This window comes from Acomys russatus, chromosome 1 (genome assembly GCF_903995435.1).
Source record: "Acomys russatus chromosome 1, mAcoRus1.1, whole genome shotgun sequence".
NCBI classification, from domain to species: domain Eukaryota; kingdom Metazoa; phylum Chordata; class Mammalia; order Rodentia; family Muridae; genus Acomys; species Acomys russatus.
In genome coordinates this window covers 88,737,250-88,754,929 of record NC_067137.1, presented here as the reverse complement: position 1 = coordinate 88,754,929, position 17,680 = coordinate 88,737,250, and the positions used below count along the sequence as shown (strand labels likewise).

The 17,680-nt window shown below is 43.6% G+C and overlaps 1 protein-coding gene across 1 annotated transcript; it reads left to right on the top strand.

The window, feature by feature from the left end:
- The first annotated feature begins 188 nt into the window (after positions 1-188).
- Positions 189-16,487, top strand: Atp6v1d (ATPase H+ transporting V1 subunit D). The gene is made up of 9 exons (XM_051148243.1): positions 189-369; positions 4,139-4,256; positions 8,532-8,611; positions 10,081-10,148; positions 10,672-10,716; positions 12,098-12,201; positions 12,603-12,669; positions 14,120-14,198; positions 16,329-16,487. Exons 1-9 carry the CDS (start codon positions 329-331, stop codon positions 16,468-16,470), a joined length of 744 nt encoding a protein of 247 aa, XP_051004200.1. The 5' UTR covers positions 189-328; the 3' UTR covers positions 16,471-16,487.
- The last annotated feature ends 1,193 nt before the right edge of the window (positions 16,488-17,680 follow it).

Below are 17,680 nucleotides of genomic sequence, written 5' to 3'. Positions count from 1 at the left end.
GGGCACGCTGCGTTAAGGCGTCGGTGAGCCGCCGGCGAGAGGGACGGTGAAGGGACCCGGAATTCCGGACTGTGCACGCTTCCACATCCGGGTATTCCTCAAGGCCCGCCCCCCCCTTCCTCCCTCTCAGTCCTCGCGCAGCAGGAACCGGAAGTGAGAACCAGTCCGTCCCCCCCCCCCCCTCCCCGTAGCCTCTTAGCAACGCCAGGGGTCAAGTGACACAGTCAGCTGACCCCCTCCTGGAGGAAGGCCCAGTGGTCCCCAGTTCTGGAGGTGTTGCCGTTCCGATTACCCGGCCGGGGGCCCGAGCGGAACAGTCACCGTCAACATGTCGGGCAAAGACCGGATTGAAATCTTCCCTTCGCGAATGTAAGTAAAAGAATTAGGACAAGCGGCGCCAGGTTCAGGCACATCTTCCCGGGGCGCATCCCTGCGTACCCTTGGCCGCCAGCGGGGTTCCTTTCTGGGCCGCCCCTGAGCTTTCCCCAGGGTCTTTCCCTGCGTTTAGAGCTTGGCTTCCTTACTGTCCCCCCTCACCTGTTCCTGCTGAGAGCACAGGCTGGAGAAAGCGGGTCCAGGGCAAAGGAAAAGGGGTGCGCCTGCTGGCTTTTTTGCAAGTCCGATGTCTTCACTCATTTATTCTACACACCCTCTGAGCCACACACGGAGTTTACATAACTGGGCAGTCGCCATCTCTGCCTCACAGGGCTCGTCAGTGCTTGTGAGGAGTGACGCTTCGTAGACGCTAGTAAGCCGGTTAGACCAAAGCTCTCAAGACGGGAAGTTACGGGATGGGAAGCACATAGCAGCCAAAGTGGCATTGGATGAGTCGTCCCAGCGCAGCTGTAGGGTTTTCAGTCTTGGATCCCGTCAAATGTCACCTGCCATGGGGAAGATATCTCTGCGCTTCTGAGGCTTCTTCAGCCTCGTGATAATTGCAGTGTTTTTTTTTTTTTTTTTTTTTTTTTTTTTGAGCCTCTAGCAGTGTCACTCATGACATTGTCACGAGGACATTTGTTTGGTGGGATCTTTCTCGCTCCCACCCATCTATGGGCTGCCTCCTAGATGAGGGAGGAATCTTTTTAATGTGTCAAATGCCCACCCACACACAAGTTCCTTGAACCCTCGCCTTGGGATCTGTTTAGTTGCAGGCTGCCTTCCTATTTTGGCCTGACATTTACATTTGTAAAGGAAAATCTGAAGTCTTCTCAAATCGCGTAACGACTCGTGGAAAGTAAAGATTATTTTTATTTGTGTACTCTTCTATTGTCCCTGAAGAAGGAAATCAGTTTTTACTACGATATTTAGTCTTTTCATTGTGGTCTGGTTTTGGGAGCCGATTTTAGGTGTGTGTGTGTGTGTGTTAGTGTGTGTGTGTTTCTGCATTGTTTTCCATATCCTATGCTTTTTTTCTCACAGACTCCGAGGACTCTTTAAATAGTTATACTTAAACCCTAGAGTGAATTTCTGTCTCTGCCAAGGTGTGTGTAATTCTGAATGGATTAAAGAGTTTTAATTAAAAAAAAAAAAAAAAAAAAAAAAAAAAAAAAAAAAACAAACCAGACCAACCAATCCCTTTTAACCTTCATACCACTTTGAAATGGCAGATTACACTAACTGTACAAATGGGCTAGTTGTGGATAAATGCAATGCCTGGGAAACAGATAAAAGATCATTACTACACTAGGGTGGTCTCAAAACAGCATGTAAGGCTACGCCCGTAGGGTGACCCCAGTTCTTCTCCCCCACCCCCAACTATAATGCCACTGAGTGGCCTAACTCTTGCCTGGCATACACATGGCCCTGGGTTGAATCTCCAGCACCTAAAAGTAAAAATAACCATGTCTCCCTGAAATAAACAAAACTCAAAGCCGACAGGAGAATTAAATAATTGTTTTAGTTAACACCTGATTGATTGACCCCAGACCTCTCTCCCATAGAACATTTATTAAAAAGGGTTTAATTGAATATATAGCTTATATAACTCATGCGTGTGTCAGGGACCTGAGAGAACCCTTCTTTGAAAAGTGATCACCAGGAAGTACTGGGTCTCTGTGTCTCTTGTGTCTATGGGAGGCTGGAATCCTAACTTCTATAGCTGTCAGCAGGCAGACACAGCTGACACAACCACAGCCGGGCTCACCAACCCTTTCTGATGCTCTCTCTTCTCATTCTGAGTCCTCATTTTCTTTAAAATGCCCAGGCATGTCTTCATGATCCAGAACGGAGCTCAGCGTCTTGCCTTGCTGTCGTAGTCTCACTGTTGTAAATAACGTCTAGCCATACTTAATCACTATTCATAATGCTGATGCGTGTTTATTTTTACTTTGGAGCTTTTAATTTAAGACTAGGAGGTGAAAATGGGCTTCTCTGGGCTTTAACAAGAAAAATGATAGGTTTGTAAAGGTGAAAACTGTTATTGGAGAGCACTCAGCTTGCTGGTTGAGAGGAAGTCAGGGTAGGAAGTAAATATTTTTCCAAAAGCTTGGCAGTCATGCAGTCAGATGCCTTTGATTCAGCTGGAGACAAAGTCACTGTTTTAGCTGAAGGTCAAACTTCTTGTTTCTTTGTTTTCATTTTCTTTCTTTCTGTGGGGTTGAGCAGCTCTGAAACAGAAAAGAACTGGTTTAACAGCCTCAGCCTAGTCCCCACAGCACTGATTTTGTTTTCACCTTCATTCATGTGGTGCTGTTGTCCTGTGGGATGTCGCTTCCATTCACCTAGCACCAGAGAAAATGAAACAGATTTGGGTGGAAGCAAAGGAGACCCCAAAGGCCTAAGGACGTGGTTCACACGCACAATGCCCGGCTTTCAGTCACTAGTACCACGTGAACTGGTGTGGTGGCATGTGCCTGAAGCACAGCACTCAGGAAGGTTAGGCAGGATCAGGAGTTGAAAGCCAGCCTGGAATACGTAAGACCCTGGCTCAATTAAACACGTGTAAGTGTTTGGGTAAGTCACCTCTAATTCGTTCTATATCCCAGGCTGGCCTTCAGCCTCCAGTCTTCCCGCCTTCACCTCCCAAGTGCTGGGATTACAGGCGCTCACCACTCTGTGTCTAGCTCTAGTTGCTTTTGAGTCTCAGTAACTGGAAACGCCTTATTCTCAGAGGCACAGACCTCTAGAATGGACTTGGTCAGCCAGTTCATCCATGAGCTCCAAGCTGTTGGAGTCTGCAGTGCAAGCTAGGATTAACCTGAATTTTATTTTATCCAATATTCTCTCCCCTCCGTGTGTGTGTGTGTGTGTGTGTGTGTGTGTGTGTGTGTGTGTGTGTGTGTGTGTTTTCTAGCAAGTATGCTGGTGCATGAGCTTGTGGAGGTCAGAACAGGATGTCTGGTGTTTTCTATTGCTTTGCCTGACAGAGTCTCTCAGGGAACTGGAAGCTTATGGTCAGTACCTGCCTATCTCTGCCCACCAAAGCTGGGGTTACAGGTACATGTAGATGTGCTTGGCTTCCTGCCTGGGTCCTGGGTCCTTATGCCCGAAAGCGAGTGCTCTTACATACTGAATCAGCTTCCCAGCCCCTCACCTAGTCTTTTGAGTCTTAATTCTGGTAGGTAGTGTCAACAGTGCCAACTGTTCAGTGTACACATTGGTGTGGCTAGCTCTTGTTTGGGCTGGAAACTAAACAAGCTTCCCTGGATTAGCCCTCTGGTGAGGCCGGTCACTGCAGTCACCCACTGTTAACTGCCTGCCAGATGGAACATTTTCAGGGGAGACTGTGGAATTGGGGTTCAGTGCACCTAGGTTTGAGCCTTCTTTAGAGTCTTGGGCAAGTCACTGGAGTCAAGTCTGGTTCAAATTCCTGCCTGCTTGTTCTCCAGTGATAATAGGGTCCTGGTTTATGACTGGAAAGCACTTTAATGCCATGCCAGTAATAGTAATACACATCATTGTGGATAAAGTGTAGAAGGTACCAAAAACTGTATAGCAGTTAAAAGGTAAGCTCATGTTTTCCCCAAGCCTCATTTCCCAAAGAAAGCCATTTCTAGTTTCTGTGAGTTCTTTGCAGGCCTGTTTTTTGCACCTGCATGAATGCATTCACTTCTTCGTTCTAATAAAGATGGGATATAAATCTGTAGAGGTATTTTTTTGTGTCTTTTAAGTGGTGACAATAATGTGTTTGATTTTGTAGGGCGCAGACCATCATGAAGGCTCGATTAAAAGGAGCACAGACTGGTCGAAATCTCCTGAAGAAGAAGTCTGATGCCTTAACTCTTCGGTTTAGACAGATCCTGAAGAAGATAATAGAGGTAAAATAAACTTTGCTTAGAGCATGGATCCTATTTAATGTATATATTTAAGGAAAATCAAGTATGGCCTTTGGCACTTAAATTTTTCCTTCCTCTATTTCCTTCTGTCCCTCTTTCCCTCCCTTTTCCTCTCCCCCCCCCCCCCCAGGATTGAAGATAGGGCCTCAAGTATGCTAAATACACACCTTAGCACTGAAGTAAATACTACTTCCTAATTATTCTGGTGTTTAAATCAACTTTTCTCCTTTCAAGAATATTAATACCTCTATAACAGGTGTAATACACAGGCCTGTTATGTACTGTGTACTGTGTACTATGTAGGTATATGTACACACGGAAACTTAAGTTTCAGAGAGTACATTATAAAGCCTACCCTCTGTCATGCCTACTGAGCCACTTGATTTCATCTGTATCAAGCCTGCCTCTGTACCTCCTGTGGAGTGCTCTTCTAGTGTCCTCTTCCGGCCCTTTAAAAAAAAAGATAGATTTATTTATTTATTTAGTATTCTGACTGCATGTACGTCTATATGCCAGAAGAGGGCACCAGATCCCAGTACAGATGGTTGTGAGCCACCATGAGGTTGCTGGGAATTGAACTCAGGACCTCTGGAAGAGCAGTGTTCTTAACCTCTGAGCCATCTCTCCAGCCTCCAGGCCCTTTTCATTGTGTTTTCTATCACTAAACTGCTTTTGCTTTAATCCTTTCTAAGTTGAGATAGGCCTTACTCTGTACGCCAGGATGGTCTTGAACTCAAGGCGGTTTTTCTGCCACAGTCCCTTAGTGCTGAGATTATAGGCATAAGATACCGTGTCTGCCTCCCTAGGACTCTTTAACTGGTTTCTCTGGTCCTTCTGATCTCTTGAGAGAGGCTGCTGCTGATCACCCAATGGTGATGAGCTTTGCTCAGTTGATTCTTATGCTGCTACAGACGACATGGCCTTCTCTTGTTTGATGGATTTACTACCCAGAGAGGAACACTTCTCAGTGTTCTATTTCCAGTGCCTGAGATAGTGCCAGCGCATAGTAGGCTCTGTTCAGGGGTTTTTTGTTTTTATTTTTGGTAAATGGTAGATGAATTATACAGGGTAGTGTGTATAAGTCATGCAGAACCATTTTCAAAGCCAAGGCTTCTTTTGCTAGGTCTCTTCTTGCCACCAGCACTCTCATCTCTCATTTCTCTGAGTTAGTTTTTGATACTCTCCTAATGTGATTTTGTTTATTGTAGCTTACATGTGTGCATGTGCACATGCCACAGCACATGTGTGGGTCAGATGATAACTTGCAGGGTTGGCTTTTGCCACATGTGTGCTGTGATTTGTGTACTTCACACTGGCTGGCTGGATGGTTCTTCTAGCTCCACCTCTCCTCTCACCGTAGGCGTGTTAGGGTCACAGACGTGTGCCACTGCGCCCGCCCCCTCCCCCCTTTTTTTTCCCTGGGGCAGGGTCTCACTATGTAATTCTGGCTGGCCTAGAACGCCTTTATGTTAGACCAGGCTGACCTTTAACTCAGAGCTGCCTGCTTCTACTTCTTGAGTACTGGAATTAAAGATGTGCACCACCATGCCCGGCCCTTCTGGCTTTTACATGGGTTCTGGGGGTCAAGATCTAGTAGGTCTTCAGGTGATCCCAGTCTTTGTAAAGCACAGACCCAGAGTATTATGTGCATACACCTGGATTTTTAAGATAACAGTAGTATTAAATTCTGTAGTGTTTTTTATTTTTGTCTTTTCCCCTACTTCATGACACAACACAGACAGCTTTATATATCAGTACATAAATCTGTTTTTCTTTTTTCTTTTCTTTTCTTTTCTTTTTTTTAGTCAGGGTTTCTCAGTTTAGCCCTGGCTGTCTGGGACTTGCTTTGTAGGCCAGGCTGGCCTCGAGCTCATAGTGATCTGCCTCTGCCTCCTGGGATTAAAGGTGTGCACCACCATGCACCGCTTTTCCTATTTTCTTGTCTTTTCTTTTTTAGGTTTTTCGAGATAGAGTTTCTCTGTGTAACAGTCCCTGGCTATCCTGGACCTTGCTTTTGTAGACCAAGCTGGCCTCGAACTCACAGCAATATAGATCCGCCTGCCTCTGCCTCCCCAACCCTCCAGTGCTGTGACTAAAGGTACACACCACCACGCCTGGCTAGCTTCCTATTTTTTATAGTACATGTATGGTGTTCTTTTGATGTGGCTGTTGTCCAATGCTTAGTCTTAACAGTGCCTTGGGAGGAGGAAATGCTTAAATCCTTTTGTATACATTTTTCCAGAAAGTAATTTCACAGTCTTCTTCCAGCGATATAGTCATTGAAGTTTTTTATAGGTAACTGTGAAGATTTAATACGAACTTATATTCTTATCAAGTGATGTACAAGAGGGCTTGTTTTCTTAGCTCCTTCGTAACTGAGCATTAGTGCTGTTTCTAGTTGCTGCCAGTCTCTTGGGCTGAAGTTGTCTTCAGCTTGTGCTGTTTTCAGTTCCTGTGTGAGCTTATGCAGCTTTTCATGGTCATTGGTAATTTGGTTCTCTTGGGGAATTTCTTTTCATTTGAAAAAGGTCATTATGCATTCTGGTAAATATATAAAACACTAAAAATACTTTCTTCATATCTGTAAATTAAAGGACAATTGAAATGTCTTTTGACTTTCTTAGATTCAAACCCAGGCACATTCATATACTAGGCAAGTGCTCTTCCACTGAAACACCCCTGCTTGTGAATTAAAATAAATAAGTAAAACAACTAAAAATACTTACGTTTTTATTTTGCTAAAAACAAAGTTTAGCCCTCTGTCTCCCATCCTCCCGTCTGTTAGACAAGTCTCACTTACAGTCCAGCCTTTACCACAGTCCTCCTGCTTTAGTTTTTCCAGTGCTGGGACTCCTTATATATCTAAATTATATAAAGCTTAGAAAGGCTTCAAGGGCCTAGGAAAATACTGTATTGTTGCTTTATAGCTATTTTTTAATTTAGAGTCTTTTTTTGTTCAGTTTCCTATGAATTTATGGGCTTAAGCAGTCCTCTGAATTTACTAATCCAAATGATTGTAGTTGGTTTACAATCTTTTGTTTTTGGTATCTTTTAAGGGCCAAGTTCACAGGTGTGTGCCACCACACCCTACTGGTAGTGCTGTTTTAAAACACTTTTGAAATTTCAAAACTTTTATTGTTTGAAATTATGTGTATATGTGCGTATCTCTATGTGGGTATGTGCATGTGAATGCAAGTGCCCAGAGAGGCCGGAGGTCTTGCTCAAATGCCTAGAACCAACCCCTATAAAAAGTTCAGCATGGTCTGATGAACTGTAACTCCAGGGTGGATGGGTAGGGGTGGGTGTGATCAGATGACCACTGGAGCTTTCTGGCTGCCAGCCTAGCTACAGACAAGGAAGTGGAGAGTCATAGATCAGGACATCCAGTGCCCTTCTACACCTTCCTCCCTCCCCCACCTCTCTCTATCTCTCTCTCTGTCTCTCTCTTTCACACACACACACACACACACACACACACACATACACAGAGAGAGAGAGTGGGGGTGGGGGGAGAGAGAGCGCGCGCGCGCGCACACACACACAGAGGGCTGGTGGGGGAGAGAGAGCACGCGCGTGCGCGCGCGCGCGCGCACACACACGCACGCACGCGCGCGCGTACAGGGAGAGGAGAAGAACATATTCTGTTGAGTGTGTTGGTCTCTTTTTTAAGGCGGTGTCTTTTTGTGGTGGAATGTTTTAAGGCAGAAATTTGTCATTTTGTGAACAGATGGACAGTTGAATGGCCTTTTATTGTAATGTCTTCTCATATAGACCTGGGCTTGTTTCTGAATACTCTGTTGCCACAGCAGATATATTTCCTCATTTTAACAAATTTGTAATATTTGTTCAGCTAATTTTCTTCCCTTATGACCTAGTTTCTCTTCTCTTAAAAAAAAAGTATTGGCGTTTCCAAACATTACATTCCAGCTGCATTCTAGTTGGTGTGCCAGTGAGGTTTTGGACTCTTAAGTGAATTTAGAAGATTAATTTGAGCAAATCAGCAAGTACTTATTCAAGAATAAGTAAACTTTGCTATTGTCAGTGAATTTATTTTAATTTGAAAGCTCATGGTTTTATAACATTATCAGACCAAGACCAAAACTGTTCAGAATTTGAGTTTTCTTATTATCAAATCAGTTGTTGATGCTGATACTTTATATTTAGCGTAAAACACTGATGATTATTAAAGAAACTAATTGTAGTATAATTTTTCTGTAAGATCTTGATTGATTCTGTTGTGGGCTTCTGCTTTCTCAGACTAAAATGCTGATGGGTGAAGTTATGAGAGAAGCTGCCTTTTCATTGGCTGAGGCCAAATTCACAGCAGGGGACTTCAGGTAAGATGACTTTGAAAAAAAAAATCAACCCAGTATTTTCAAGTTTATAATTTTATAACATTTTAATTAAAACTGTATAAACATTAAAGACAAAGGATATAATAATAGGAATACTTTTAACATCATAACCTTAAACCATTCATTGCCTGTTAATGTTTCTTTTTAAATAAGTGCCAAGTACAGAATACTTGACATTTTGAAGACCATTTTCATTTAATATTGTTTCTTCAACATTTTCCCTGTTTTCACAGGTTTGTACTCTTAAAATATCTTAATTATATAAGTTTATGTAAATAAATGTATATTTATAATTACATTTATATACTTACAGTTATATGTTTATTTCTATAAACAAATATAACAATTTACTAACCTTTCTCTTAGTGCTTGATCTTTGGGTGCTAGATTTGAAATCTGAGGGGATGACTGAGCAATTTCATGCACATGTATTTTTGTTTCTAGGATACATTATTTAAAATTGAGACCTTTATGGCTTTTATCACATCATCATGGCTTGACAAAGCATGCATACTGGTTTGTAAGTGGATTATGCTAGTTTATTCCCTCATGAGTCTCTTAGTAACCCTGTGAGGCAGATAAGTGGTTTCCCCCACTTTAAGTAAACGTGTCCCTGAGAGGACACAGCTAGTTGGGACAGAGGTAGAAGTTGTTTCCTCACCTTGTTAGTTTTCTTGTGCAATGACATGGGCAGGAACTTTTCCTGCCGTGAAAGCCTTACACCTGAGGGCTGTGAGGCCAGCTGAGTGGCAGGTCTCACTGCTCGCCGGTGCTAGTAGGGCAATATAATCAGTTGTTCTTACTTCTCCAGCAGAAGGGGAACATTAGTATTGTATTTTTTAAGGGTTTAAAATAAAATTATTTACCTTTATTTTATGCGCATTGGTGTTTTGCCTGCATGTATGTCTATGTGAGGGTGTCAGATCTTGGAGTTACAGACAGTTGTGAGTGGCAGTGTGGGTGTTGGGATTTCAACCTGGATTCTCTGGAAGAGCAGTGAGTGCCATTAACTGCTGAGCCGTCTCTCCTGCCCATCGTAGTGTAGTATACGTGGTTAAGAGGAAATACTTTTTCTGGTAACAGATGGTGAGTTGGATGATTTCACAAGTTGGATAAAGACTGGATGGATAGCAGCTTAACCAACTGAACAGCAATCTAGAAGGAAAGAAAGTTTTCTGCTAGGAATACACCCCCTGAGTCACATATCCACTCACTGAAAACACAAGACATCCATATACACTAACTTGGTTGTCCTATAGCCATTGATGTAGCTGTCACTTGTTCTGTGCTCTCTGAGGGCCTCCACGGGCTCTGCTAAGTTTTCTTTTCTGGAATAAAGATGATTATGCAACTCCTTACTCCTGGTTTCAATGATGAGACTAGCTAGTGGGTCCCTGTAGATTTATTTATTCAAATAAGACTAAGTTGTTGTTGTTATTTCTTTTTCTCAGCACAACAGTTATCCAAAATGTAAACAAAGCCCAAGTGAAGATCCGAGCAAAGAAAGACAATGTAGCAGGTAACCAGCCACCCTGAGGTCCTTGGAGGGTAAAGGTGGCATTTTACAGTTAATTAGTTGCATGACAACTTGTTAATGTCCCAGTCTCTTAAATTAGGGCAACCTGAGGGCAGGCTAAGGCCGCTGCCGCCAGCGTGCCTAGTACTTGGGACAATCTGATGTTTAAATAGAAGCAAGCTCGTGAGCAGACGAGTTCCTAAATAGTGACTTGAAGCCGTTTACAGCCTGAACACGATCCCTCGGTTAGAAAGCGGCACCTCTCTGAGGAGGCAGAGGCCGACTAATCTCTTAAGTTCCAGGCCAGCCTGGCCTACATAGTGAGATCTTTTTTTTTTTTCCCCTCGGCCGCCCGCCGAGGAGTGTGGAGAAAACGCCGCCGGTCCTGGGGACTGAGAAAGATCTTGTCTTTAAAAAGAAGAGCAGCCTGTATGGGCTACATTGTCTGCCTATTGAAGAAAAGAAAAAGTGCCTCCAGCCCAGTGTGTGACGCCACATACGCATCTTCATTGTCTTCACTTTACAGGTGTTACCCTACCAGTGTTTGAACACTACCATGAAGGAACTGACAGTAAGTGTGGGTGTCGTAGGATACAGAATTGAAGCTTGAGAAATACGGTTGGTAGTCACTTGCTGTTTAAAAATAGGAGGCATTGCCTTTACCAACTCACTACCTGGACACTCACCATGGACTGTTTACCATTTCTGGTTGTGTCTTTGAAAAGCAGAGTAAGACCTTACATTCTGAATGCTGGGTCTTTCTAGATACTTTTAGCTTACTCCCAAGTTCCTTCCAGCCAGGTGTGGTGGCACACGCCTTTAATCCCAGCGCTAGAGAGACAGAGGCAGGAGGATCGCTGTGAGTTCAGGCCAGCCTGGTCTACAAAGTGTGTCCAGGCAGCCAAGGCTACACAGAGAAACCCTGTCTCGAAACCTCCCCGCCCCCCCCCCCCCAAAAAAAAGAATTGTTTCTTTCCTAATTTGGCAGCATTTGTGGAGATAAGTAACATTCATTTAGACTTCTCTAAGTGAAGTAATTAGCTTTTTCCCACATAAAAATATTCTTTCTTCTGACACTTCCGTCTCATTGGTTCACGAACTTGTTCATTGAATTGTGCAGGACAGTAATTGTGGCTCACAGAAAGTTTCCTTGTACTAATGGCATCGGCCACTAGTAGCTACTTCATCAAGCCTGGGCCGTGGTTAAGTTTCCCCTCTAGGGCTGGTGACGTAGCTCTGAGGCAGAGGCCTGTCTAGCATGTGTTTAGTTCTGGATTCCATCCCTGGCCTACACACACTTAATGCTTTCCTTACGGCCACTCTAGTAGCCTTGTAAAAACACAATTTTTACAAAGCAGCAGCTATTACCATCTCAACCATAGAAGCTGTGGTGACCTGAAGGAGACCCTCAAGGTCAGTCTTCTTGAGCGTCCCTCAGAAGAGGAGAGAGGAGGGTCATCAGGTCCTTAGCTGAGCTTCTAGCCACGCCCTCATGCGTTCCTGCTCAGCTGAGCTTCTAGCCACGCCCTCATGCGTTCCTGCTCAGCTGCACGTGGTCTCAGAGGTGCTAGAATACATAGAGCACAGAAGCCTGACTTGAAGTGGGGCCCTCGCCTGCAGCTGTGAGGACGCTAGCCATGCTAGAGGAGCCTTTTGGCGTCATCATACTTCTAAGTAACTCATGCCCCTATAAAACAGGCCCAGGAAAGCCGTGGGTTCGCCAAGCTAGGCCTACGTGGGCTTGTTGCCTTGGTCTGTCACTGGTGCCCTGTTGGGTGAGGGGACACCTGTTCATGTGAGCAGGGATGGGCATTTTGTGTTTGCCATTGGCATGTAACAGAAGCTAATGGATTTGCCTTTCCATGTTTGTTACAATTCTGAATATCTTCCTTTTGGGAATTCACAGAGGATTTTTTTACTAATTAAAAATGTTGTCTGGCTGGCTCTTTCAGGCTATGAACTGACTGGTTTAGCCAGAGGTGGGGAGCAGCTGGCTAAACTAAAGAGGAATTATGCCAAAGCAGTGGAACTACTGGTGGAACTGGCTTCCCTGCAGGTGCGTCACAGCAGAGAATGCTCCTGTGTGGCTTCTGACAGTCACGTGGGATACTCCTGTGTGAAACAAGCCCAGTGATCTGAGTTCTGGCCGGGTGGCTTCTGCTTGCTTGTCTTTGCTTCTTACTACAGTGCATGTGCAGTGGTGCAGCTCGATTTAATGCAAGTGTAACATGAGGGCAGTTTGTATACACCCAGTAATGAGTGAGTGCTTCTCTGGGGAAACAGCACAGTTCTGCAGAAATCTGGTGAAGTTTCACTTTCTTAGGCAGGCTGAACAGAAGTTCATTTTCTTTTGGGTTCCCAAATGTTTCTACAAGTACAGTGTGAGTGGAGCTAAGTGAACAGACATGACTGATGATGGAGACGTGTTCTAGTTATTAATTTGTTCTTTCATTGTAGACTTCCTTTGTTACTCTGGATGAAGCCATTAAGATAACCAACAGGCGTGTAAATGCCATTGAACATGGTGAGTTGAAGCTGCTGGGAGGCGCTTTGTTCTTTTCCTTGCCCCTCCCTGCCAGCTTGTTAAGCAGCTGTTAGGACTCAGGCCCAGCACTCCAGACTGAAAGGTAAGACCTGCCTCTGCCACAGTGGAGAGAGAAATGTGTCCATAGTACAAACATACATAGGTGCATCCTGAGAGAGGCCAGGCCACTGACTGCGCCAACCTCTGGTCACTCATGCAGTTACTAGAGCAGAAATCCTATGAATCATGGCCTTCTTAGGGCTTTCTTAGGTTCTGTCCATTGCCTGAGTGATATCTTTTTTTTTTTTTTTTTTTTTTAATAACACATTAAGCATCTATCTTTTTTATTGATTTTTATTTTTATTTAATTAATTTATTCAGATTACAACTCAGTTGTTATCCCATCACTTGTATCCTCCCGTTCCTCCCTCCCTCCCACTTTTACCCTATTCCCCCCGCCCCCAGGTCTATGACTGAGGGGGATCTCCTCCCCTACTTTATGGTCATAGGCTATCAAGTCTCATCTTGGTAGCCTGCTTATTCTTTCTTTGAGTGCCACCAGGCCTCCCCACCAAGGGGAGGTGGTCAAATATGGGCACCAGAGTTCATGTCAGGGTCAGTCCCCGCTCTCCACACAACTGTGGAGAGTGTCCTGTCCATTGTAAGCATCTATCTTTAAATCTCTTTTAGGCTATTGTCTCATTTTGCTACATCTCTTTCTTTCTTTCTTCTTTTTTTCCCCTACATTTCTTTTCTGTTTTTTCATTCCATTATTTTAAAAATACAACCATATTAACAGTGTTGTTGGCTGAAGAGCTCAGTTTATTCAGCCTTAGGTAAGAAAGGAGCAAAGACTGAAGCAAAGAACTTCCTTCAGCTGGTGCCCCACTAGGACTACTCTCATCTACAGTATTTATGGACACATTATTGGCAGTGCTTTAGCCCAGGCTGGGCAGGTACTCTATTCCTGAAACATATTTCTTGTCTGCTGTTTAGTGTCATTCTTTATTTCATTCAGCTTCCTCCAAAGACCCAAAATGGGTTAATAGTTTTCAACTTTAGGGAGCTTGCATTCTAGAATAGGAACACTGTATGTAAAACAGAGCCGAATGACACGTAGCAAGGTCACAGCATTTACTGTGGCTCTAGTGTATGTTAAGATGACATCTGTGGCTTACTGTTACCTATTCAGTAGAATCTAGTGCTGGATCCTGTTTGACCCAATATGGTGTCTGTACATAGAAAAGATACTGGAACGGCACATACCAGATATTTACAAGGTAATTTTACTTGGCTGGATTACATCTCATTTTTGTTTTCTGTGCTTTTGTTTTCCAAGTTCTCTGCATTAAGTGTACATTAACTCTACAGTTAGAGAATAATAAGTACTATTCAGTAATCTTCTGAAAGGGCACTGAAGTTCTCACGTTTGTGTGTGTTTAAACTCTAGTCATCATTCCCCGGATTGAACGCACCCTTGCCTATATCATCACAGAGCTGGACGAGAGAGAACGAGAAGAATTCTATAGGTTTGTTGAAACTGGCACTTGCTATTTTTTTGTTTTGTCTTCCATATGCTACAGTTTTGGTTTGTTGCTCAGTGACTAATATGGTCTTTTGAATAACCACAGTTATTTTCAAGACAGGGTTTCTCTGTGTAACAGGAGTACTGGCTGTCCTGGACTTGATTTGTAGACCAGGCTGACCTCAAACTCAGAGATCCGCCTGCCTCTGCCTCGTGAATGCTGGGATTGAAGGTGTGTGTCACACCACCTGGCTTCACAGTTGGTATTTTACTCTGTTAAATAAAAAGTAAGAGGGCTGGAGAGATGGCTCAGAGGTTGAGAGCACTGACTGCTCTCCCGGAGGTCCTGAGTTCAATTCCCAGCAACCACATGGTGGCTCTCCACAATCTATAATGTGATCTGCAGGCCCTCTTCTGGCCTGCAGGTGTACATAATAAATAAATAAATCTTAAAAAACAAACAAACAAACAAACAAACAAAAAACAGTAAGAAACAAACATTGGGTATGTGGCACTTGCTACAATTCCAGAACTCAGAAGGCAAGACTGTAAGCTTAAGGCTAGCCTGGGTTACACTAGAATATACACTGAGAAAGGAGAACTGAAACAAGAAATTATAGAAGTAGTCCCCTTTACCTGAAATTTGGTTTTCCATTGCAGTATACTGTGGTTAACTGCAGTCCAAAAATGTTAAATGGAAAATTATAGACCTTATATCTAGGTTTTCAGTTGTATGCTCTTCTCTGTGGCATGAGACATCAAGGTCCTGTGCTGTCCATCAGGTAAAGCATCCTTGTGTGTAACATACACAACCTGTACACTATCTGCCATCAGTCATGGGTATCTATCTGTTATCAGAGCAGCTGTCGGCTGTTGTGGTGTTATAGTGGTGCTGTGTGTTTCCTTTAAGGAAAGAGGTGTAAATTTTTGACTTAAGGAAATAATTGTTAATCTTTTACTAAATTTTCAAATGAAACTATCAGTTTTTAACCACATTTGCCTTAGTATATAGATAAAAAGTTAGCTACAAGGGGCTGACCATGCATGAAAAAGCATACTGTGCCAACATGGTTTCAGATCTGCAGTTCTCGGAATGTATTCCCTGCATAGAGAGGACTATTGTATTCCCAAAGACGGTGGGGATCAGTGTCATGTGTCACACATACATCAAACATGGCATCTCCAAAAATTTATGCCTTTCAGAAAAACTAGTAAGATTATTCTTTAAAACAAAAGAGTGACTGGGTTGGGAATCTCTTACATAAAACTCGAGATAAGAAGCTGGAATGGAGCAGCCATTCGGCAAGCCGGATCAGCACACTCAGTGTGTGCAGGTGATAGAAAGTACCTGGGAGTCCCAACTGCTGAGTCACAGCGCAGAGAATCAGCACACTCAGTGTGTGCAGGTGATAGAAAGTACCTGGGAGTCCCAACTGCTGAGTCACAGCGCCAGGGAATCAGCACACTCAGTGTGTGCAGGTGATAGAAAGTACCTGGGAGTCCCAACTGCTGAGTCACAGCGCAGAGAATCAGCACACTCAGTGTGTGCAGGTGATAGAAAGTACCTGGAAGTCCCAACTGCTGAGTCACAGCGCCAGGGAATCAGCACACTCAGTGTGTGCAGGTGATAGAAAGTACCTGGGAGTCCCAACTGCTGAGTCACAGCGCAGAGAATCAGCACACTAAGTGGTGAGAAGTAACCACTTGTGGGATAACATGAGGGTGTAGAGCAGTATGGGTGAATAGTGAACCAAAGGGTCACGCTCTGAGGTTGCAGAAGTGCAGGGTGGGTAAGAGGAAGCAAGCTGGTCTTGAAGCCTCTCCATGTGACGTGGAATTGTAGTTATCGTTCATGTTTAGGGTTGTAGTGATTCAATAAATAAATAAATAAATAAAAACAATGCTCAAAATCTGTTGCATTACAGAATGGATTTCAAGTTTTACTTAATGTTGGGTAGGGTGTCAGCAATCCAATATTAATAGGTGTTTTCCTGCATACATTTTGAGATGTTTTAAATTAATGAAAACGAGAGTCAGATTCTAGTTTTCCGATGTTTATTGGCTAGTTACAGAGCCTGAAGACACTCAAGTCCCTTTGCATGGAAGCGGCACTCAGAAAGTACCCTTCTTGCAGGTTAAAGAAAATACAGGAGAAGAAAAAGATCATCAAAGAAAAATTCGAGAAGGACTTGGAGCGGCGGAGAGCAGCTGGAGAGGTGATGGAGCCTGCCAACCTGCTGGCTGAAGAGAAGGACGAGGACCTGCTGTTTGAGTAGCTGTCCTCTTCTGCTCCCCTCAGGCCCAGCACCAGCTCCATTTCAACTCAAGTGTGTAGGTTTGGTATGTGTGGATATTTATTTTGGCATAAAATTCCCCTGGCTGTGAGGTTTATCAGGGTGCCCTGTGAGACTATTTCTTCTGCATCATAACTCAGCAACCACTTATCACAGTTGAATGAGATATGTAAAAGCCGCCCATCAACTTGCAGAACATCCTCTGTGAAAGTGACTTATGGTTTTATTTACAGTAGTTTGACTGGTCTGTTTAAAACTTAAAAGAAATACTTAAACATTCATGGTCTCGGCCAACTGCTGTGAGCAGCCTGCCTTCCTTCCTTCCTTCCTACCGACTTGCAAACCTTGGCACTGTTGTCCAACCGCGCAGCCACCATGCTCCTGTGGACTCCTCCGCTCAACACCTATTTTCCTTTGCACGATAAGTGTGTGTAATGGAAGCAGTTCTGCCCATTTAAGTGTGACTTCTGAATGGAGTAAAATGATTTAAAAAACATGTCGCTTCTTCTTTTTGAGAATCAGCTCAGAATAGTGACTATGTCCTTACGCTCAGATCAGTGACCTTATTGTCACGCACAGCTTTCCCCAGACATGTAGGTAAGAGCCGCGTTCGTATTCCCCTTCTCAAATGTGCTATACTAGGCTTTCTCTGAGAGACGCACTGCATTTTGGGCTATTACCAAGTGACCGCTGGAGCTTCTGGGCTTCTTAACACTCCCTCCTAGTCTAAGAACAGCGCTATTTCCTACTTTGGAAAAACCAGGTAACTTTTTGCTCTCCTAAAAGCAATAGCAGTGTGCTGTCTTGTGTAACTTGGCATGATTATCTGTGATTACTCAGACTTTAATGCAGCCAGTTCTGCACTTTCTGCGCTTGACTGGGCACAACATAGTTCTTAGTTATGAGAGCCACATTAGCATTAATGTAATCTGACCAACTGTTATCACAATAAAGATACTAAATGATTTTATAAACATTTAGGAGTGTTTTCCAGGTACTTACTGATTTGTATGTTTATGTTTTCAAAATAACCATTAAGTTTTTTAAAGAGGTGCTAGGGAGCAGACCCAGGGCCTCATGCTAAATAAATAAGCATTTACCTAAGCCACATCCCCAGACTAAAATATGTGTTTAGCTCATTCCATGGAGTAAAACTGTGAGACACAAAGGAGCTTGAATAATTGCTTTTACT

Excerpts from the sequence above, each read along its gene's own strand:
- Atp6v1d (XM_051148243.1), top strand. The coding sequence starts at position 329 with ATGTCGGGCAAAGACCGGATTGAAATCTTCCCTTCGCGAAT. Across the intron at positions 370-4,138 it reads GAAATCTTCCCTTCGCGAAT|GGCGCAGACCATCATGAAGG; the intron begins GTAAGTAAAAGA and ends TTGATTTTGTAG. Across the intron at positions 12,670-14,119 it reads TGTAAATGCCATTGAACATG|TCATCATTCCCCGGATTGAA; the intron begins GTGAGTTGAAGC and ends TTTAAACTCTAG.